The sequence below is a fragment of the Wasmannia auropunctata genome, unplaced genomic scaffold (assembly GCF_000956235.1).
Source record: "Wasmannia auropunctata unplaced genomic scaffold, wasmannia.A_1.0 LD334662.1, whole genome shotgun sequence".
NCBI classification, from domain to species: domain Eukaryota; kingdom Metazoa; phylum Arthropoda; class Insecta; order Hymenoptera; family Formicidae; genus Wasmannia; species Wasmannia auropunctata.
The window spans coordinates 23,210-30,567 of NW_012028228.1; the positions used below are offsets into that span (position 1 = coordinate 23,210).

A 7,358-nucleotide genomic window follows, 5' to 3' on the forward strand; every position below is an offset into this window, starting at 1 on the left:
CCGCAAGCGGGTGCTGTTTTGGGACCGTTTGTACCCGTTTGTACCACCCTCCATTTCGTTTGTACCCTTAAGGGGGTGATTGTACCGAATTTTCAAAATTGGGGTAAGAGCTTACTTCGCCATTTTTTAAGATATTTTAAATCTGCAAGCGGGTGTTGTTTCCGTGTCGATCGTACCCCCTTAAGGGTACAAACAAAATGGAAGGTGGTACAAACGGGTACAAACCGAGCTGAATTTAATGCGCACTTGAAAAAATTTTTTTCTTAAAGTCGGGTGCCAGGTTCACATAGGTACGTTAGAGTTCTAAATTACACTTGATGAGATAAGAAAGAAAGCGAAAACTGCATAACTTCAGCAAACGTAGTTTCCGAATTATCAAATTTTTTAAATTAATATATAGAAAGTATGTTAAAAATTACGAGTTCTAATCGAAAGTGATAGATTTCTAAATGACATTTGGTAAGTTAAAAAAAAAAGTAAATATTATATAGCTCTAAACGATATAATACGACTATAATCTCTGAGATATAGAATCTTTATAATTATTATAATTTGTTTTATTAAGAATATTAAAAGTCGCGATGGCTAGAACTATTTGTTTAACCTATTTAGAACTATAGAACTATTGAAAATACACCCAGAACTCTTAATATTTAATGACTTCCCACGAAATGATATGCCAGCTTCACACACATTATGAATTTTTTTAAATAAAAATTAAAAATTTTGTTATATCAGGAACTTTAGTACTCGACAAAAGACATCAAATGAATTATTCAGAACTATTCGGTGCTAATGTTGGATGTAAATTTGGCATTTTTCAAAAGATATTTTCGCTGTTATAATCTTAGAACATATATGTTCTAAGGTTATAATGGACACATATATTTTTAAAAACTATCAAAAACTCTTCCTTTTCGTTTAAATAATCCAGAACTCAGTAATTACGAAGTTATTCGAGTGAGAAATTATTTCGATCATTTTGTGACTTTCAACGGCAAACTCGACAAAAGACATCAAACAAATTATTCAGGACTATTCGAGATGGATAAAAATTCTTTTTTATTTATTTTTCTTTAAATTAAAAAATTTTTTTATATCAGAAACTCTAGTACTCGATAAAAGACATCAAAAAAATTAATCAGAACTAGGCGGTGCTATAGTTAGATGTGAACTTGGCATCCCCATTTTTCAAAAGGTGTTTACGTTGTTATAATGATTATATTTCTAAAAACTATCAAGAACTCTTCCTTCTCGTCCGAGTAATCTAGAACTCAGTAATTAAGAAGTATTCGAGTGAGAAATCGTTTCGATCATTTTGTGACTTTCAACGGGAATTTTTGAAATAAATATAAAGATTTAATATTTTTTATCTATCAGGAACTCTAGTACTCGACAAAAGACATCAAATGAATTATTCAGAATTATTCGAGATGGATAAAAATTCTTTATTTTTTTGAAAAAATTAAAAAAAGCTTTTTTTTTATATTAGGAACTCCAGTACTCGATAAAAGACATCAAAAAAATTAATCAGAACTAGGTGATGCTATAGTTAGGTGTAAACTTGGCATCCTCATTTTTCAAAAGGTGTTTTTGTTATTATGTATAATGGACAGAACTATTTTTAAAAACTATCAGGAACTTTTCCTTTTTGTCTGAGTAATCCAGAACTCTGATCAGAACTGCGATTTCGAAACTTGAAGGTGCCAACACTGCCAACTTCACACATCTAATACGAGACAAGTACAATTAAGCACATAATAACGAAATGGCACGCAACATAAAATTCGTTGTCAACACTTTTCACAGTAGGTCCGTTATTTTCTTCAAATCGAGTATTCTCTTCATATTCGACTGTGATTGATCAATTTTACACTGCTTACGATATCGGCATACAATATATTCTGTAGAATTATTGGTTTAAAACGACTTAAAATACACCAATATAACGTATTATAGAACGGGCCTAATATGACAAGAAGCTTCTAATTTTTACCGCGATATAGCGTCGCCACCGTCAACGGAGTTCGTGGCTGCAGACTAAAGGCCGAGACACAGACTTTTACTAGGCAGAGCCCTTAATCATTTAATTTATAACGAATTCGGTTGGACGCACTAATGCGTATTAAAATCGTTGTATGTACACAAATTAACGTAAAGATGTGTGTTTAAATAAAATTCTTAATATTATTGTACTATGTATTTGGTAAAATATATATTTGACATTTTATTATTCAAAATATTTCACTTTTACATTGAGATTAGAACAATACAACATTAATATGCACTAGTGCGTCCAATCAAATTCGCTATTAGTTACAAATGATCCCTAGAAAAAATATCAAAAGATATTTGACTTTAGAAATTGTACTTAAATATCTTGCATGTTTACGCTTACAAATAATATGTAAATAATAAAAAATCAACAAGTACAGACAAACAAGTAATGCCTACAAATTAGATTCTGAAAGTACCTTCTGCATTTTTAAGAGCATGTTCCAACGATTGTTTTGCCACTTCTATTTTTTTTATCTCTTCTTCTAATCGTCGTTTTTCTTTCTCCTGTTTTTCTACAACTTTTTTCCATTCTTTTTCCTTTTCAAAAAGTCTAACTTTCCATTCTTCCTCTTTTTTCTCCATCCGTTTCAATATCTCTGCCTCCTTCTTTGCTAAACGCTTTCTCCATTCGTCTTCCCTATTTTCAAACTTTTTTATATCTTTTACAGATAATTGCATTCCGTCATTGAGTTTGAGTTCAAAACTGTTCTCTCTTTTCGGTGAAATAGGTGGTAAAGGGGATGATGCATTTTCTTCTTTCAATCCATCTAATGATACTTGAGAACCACTAATACTACTTGTAGAACCTATCTGCAATAAACATATATGATAATATTTATTAATAATTTATGTAATAAAAATCGGTATTTATTAAGAAGATTTATATAACAAGATTGTCTTGCTCTCTTGTTCTCTCATAATAAAAAAATCAAGAATAAATAAATATTAATATTTTCGATTATTGGGCAAAGTTTTATGTTTAATATTTTTTTGTGAATTTTATACATTCTGCTTTTATGTTTTTGAACATATACCAATTCAGTCTTAAGGCACAATTTTATACCAAAACAAAAATTGTGTAATCACATTATTGAATTACTAATAAATCAACAAGAAATTTATTACAAAAAAAATCAACTAAAATTCAAACCTGAACTTTTTTACTTTTCATGATAGACATTTTACCTATTCACAGAGATTTGTAGTAGCTAGAATTTATTGCAACAAATGATAAATATTTTTAAAAATATTATATAGGGGAGACCGGGAGGCCGGTTGATACAGTTTTTTTAAAATAATTTTCTAACATGTAAGTAATAAATGAAGTAAATATCGCAAAAATATTTTTCAATAGCCATGCTTCAACAACATAGAAATTATTTTTATAATTTAATAATATAATTTTGTTGTATTAATGGGAAATGTAAAGTGATGCAACTTGTAACAACCGGCCCCATATGCGGGGTTAATTGTTACAATAACTGAAATCAGTCGTTACACATCCAGATTTCAAAATATAACGCATTTAATTGAAAGAAATATAAAAAATTGTGCATAACATAACTTTATTTATAATTTTCAAATAAAATATACACATTAATGTAACATTAATGATATAAACATAAATGTTTATCAGTCTTTCTCTTACATAAATCACAGTGGAAAAAAATATAAAGATCGGAAGAGCACACGTATAAGATTGCACTAAGTAAAGAAATCTAACATTATTTTAAATTTGTTTCGGTTGAAAACAAAAAATAAACCCTGTAACAACATATCCCGCCACAACCAGCCTCGACTTATCATATTTACACATTTTTAATTGTTGCTTTAAGCAAAAAAATATATTTTAAGACGTTAATATAACTGTAAGTTATTACTTATAAAGTAAAGATTCTAAAAAAATAGTTGGAACTATAATATAATAAGCAAATTTATAAATACAACATTTAATATATCACTGATTTATTTTACTTTTGGCTATCAAAAACTGAAATTATTTTTTATTTCTGAAATGCAGCATGACATAACATTTAATATATCACTGATTTATTTTACTTTTGGCTATCAAAAACTGAAATTATTTTTTATTTCTGAAATGCAGCATGACTACAATTTTTTGCGGAAATACTAATTTTTTATATAATGTTACCGTTTGTCATTTTGCAGCAATTTTGAATGTACCAACGTGCCCCATGTATCAAACAGCCCCGGTCTCCCCTACTTATTATTTTGATATTATATATTTTAATAAATAGTGATCGATTGTATAATGTAGAATAAAAAATATTTGGTTATCAAGTGGGATGTTATAATAATTTTGGGGACTAATAATTTTTATGAATTTTATTACTTGATGACCGTCAATATTTTAAAAATTTGGTATATGTACGTCCCATAAACATATAACATAAAAGACTCCACATTGACTATACATATACAGGATGAGTCATTTTAAGTAACGTACTAAAATATCTCGAGATTAAGACATCGAAAAGTACCTACTTTAGTTATATGACTTCAAGGGAAACAAAAATGGTAGCATTGACCTTGACCTTGAATGACATTGTCAAGAACAGGCAAAGGTCACTTTAAATTTTTTAAATAAAACCCCCATTTTTCATTGCATATTCTTATAGCTTATCTCGAGAGCTTTCCAAAGCACTATAATAAAGTGCTTCTTGGTTAAGTGAATCTCAAGTTATGAAGCTTGAAAATTACAGTACCGCTGGCATTAGCATTATCGAGGTGTCCAAACAATAGCTAAAACTTTTTAAATCTTTTTGAAGCTTGACAACATATGTCATGACCATTGGAGGTTGTCCATCTTTTTAAAAAAATAAAAATAAGTGCAACAACCTTTGATGGCCTTTATCTTGACATATTGTCAAGATCATGACCCTGAACAACATTCAAAAGGTTTTAGCCATTGTTCAGATATCTTGGATAGTGCTAATACTAGCGGTACTGTAACTTTCAAGCCTTATAACTCAAAATGTGCATAATGGAAAAAATATTTTATTATAGTGTTTTGAAAAGTTCTCGAGATAAGCTCCAGGAATATGTAATAAAAAAATGGAAGGTTCCATTTAAAAAATTTAAAGTGACCTTTCCCCGATCTTGATAACACTACCAAAGATCAAACCAATGTTACCATTCAATTTCATGTCTTATTCTCAAGATATTTTAGTGCGTTACTTTAAATGACTCTCACCCTGTATATGCATCCATGACAAAACGGTGCGAGAAGCAAAATACAAATACAATGAGGAAAGCAACAAAAAAAAATTAAAAAGTACGAAATGTGCGGTTTGATTGGTAATAGACAACTCCAGCATTCTCTTGAAGTGGTAAGGGAGAAGTGTATATTATCCAATTACTATTTTGCTAAATTCATCGATACAGAAAAAAATTAGCAAATAAAAGGATGTATTTTTAAACCTGTATACATTATAATCAAAGAAGATAAATAAAATTGATATGATTGTAAATATTCTTTTGTTTAAATAAAAAAATCACAAAATGGCATAAGAAATATTTCTTCCATTTATTAGATATTTGTGTGTGGAATGCCTACTGTATACAAGTTAAAAAAACAGAAAGAGATATCTATGGCAAAATTTTATTTACAATTAATTAAAGAAACATTTCACAAATATTAAAATAGAAATTGTAATTCTAGTATGAGTATAAATTTGAAAGTCAATCATTTTGCAACTCATTTTCCATCTATATGTAAAAAAAACTGAAAAAAATAACCAATTGAAACGTTGTGTTGCATGTTCGTGAAATAATAAAAGAAAACAAACTATTGTTGCAATATGTGATGTAGGTATGTATAACATCTTGTTTTCAGATGTATCAAACACAGAATATTAATATTAATTTGTTTTACATTTTTTATTTTTGTCTCTATATAAATATTATGATTACATTATGCCATTCATTTTGCATTTGTATTATTAAATGTGTAGATTTAAATAAGAAGTGTTATGTTTGTATGTTTATGTAATAAAATGCTATTTGATGCTATTACATTCTCGTTCATCAATCAAAATTACTTATGTAATAATAATAAATTTGTCGCGTTACAATGTAACAGACATGTACTCTATATCCACGGAAAAATAATGCTCGTAGCTCACTGTCTCGTTCAGCAATAGCAAACTGACAATTCCGCCAGTTGTGGAAAAGTTAAATATATAAATTTATTATGCATGCTTATATATAAATAACTAAATAAATTTAATGTTTATTATAAAATAAATCAAATACTAAATAAAGCGTACATTAGAGCTAAAAATTACTTCTTTTTTATCCCTTTTATATATAGGATTATAACCTATAAAGACACTTTTGAACGTTAAGGTTATGTATAGTTAGACGAAGTAATACAACAATTTAAAATAGTAAATTATTATTTCTTGGTAAATTGTACTTGTATCAACATACAGATAAGAATAAAAAATGTAATAATGTAATCTTAATATGAATATATCTACATTCAATCTTTAACACTGTTTAAAGAAAGATTATTTTGCTAGATTAAAAAACGCCATCTGACTTCATCAATGACTAATAAATAAATTATTAAAGCAAAGAATAATACTGCACTGATAATACTGAATGTACTTACCTGGGACACATGTTTAGAATTAATGCCGCGTATACTTCCAGCATTTTTGATGACGGTAGACACGTCACTGCCTATCTCCTCGCGTATCTTATTCTTCAGAGTGGCGAACATAATGTATTGCGATAGTTACTAAAGTCTATACGCAACAAGTATTCAACAGACACAACCACTTGTCAATCGGTATAACGTCAATTTGATACAAATGATCCACACCCGAAATATGTGTTCATCAAATTTAACAATGAATATTGGAACATGTGAAACGCATCGCGCGTAACAGCTTTATTTTTCATCGCACATTCACTTCTCATCGATGCACTATTTGGCGGAATTATCACTTATGAATTTGTTTGCACTATGAACAAAAGATTTTCAACATTTACAGTCACATCGAACGCTATCATGTTTCTGATGTTGATTCTGACAGCTACCACTTGCCACAGTTGCCACCATTTGCTCGATGACGTAAGTCTACTATACACACACAAAAGGCACAGACATAAACATAGACATGGTAGAAATAGAAATACAAGGGTATGCTCTTGCGCATCGTAAAGCCAGACAACCAATGAGAATTGCAGCTTGACTACGTCATTATTACGTGGCAAATTCAAACGCTTAAAGATGAAATAAATGATTATAGTAGCGTCAATATATTAAGGAA

At 29.1% G+C, this 7,358-nt stretch overlaps 1 protein-coding gene across 2 annotated transcripts in view; it reads right to left on the reverse strand.

Moving 5' to 3' along the window:
- Window positions 1–7,180, reverse strand: part of LOC105458132 (nucleoporin GLE1-like) — a 29,540-nt gene extending 22,360 nt beyond the window's left edge. For both annotated transcript variants that reach the window (XR_975499.1, XM_011703211.1), the window contains exons 1-2: window positions 6,695–7,180; window positions 2,475–2,868 (exon numbers count right to left, since the gene is read on the reverse strand). Coding sequence is in view for 1 of the 2 variants with exons in the window: in XM_011703211.1 (XP_011701513.1) it covers window positions 2,475–2,868; window positions 6,695–6,805 (505 nt within the window). In the remaining variant the exon portion in view is untranslated. The remainder of the gene's footprint in view (window positions 1–2,474; window positions 2,869–6,694) is intronic.
- Between the last annotated feature and the right edge of the window lie 178 nt (window positions 7,181–7,358).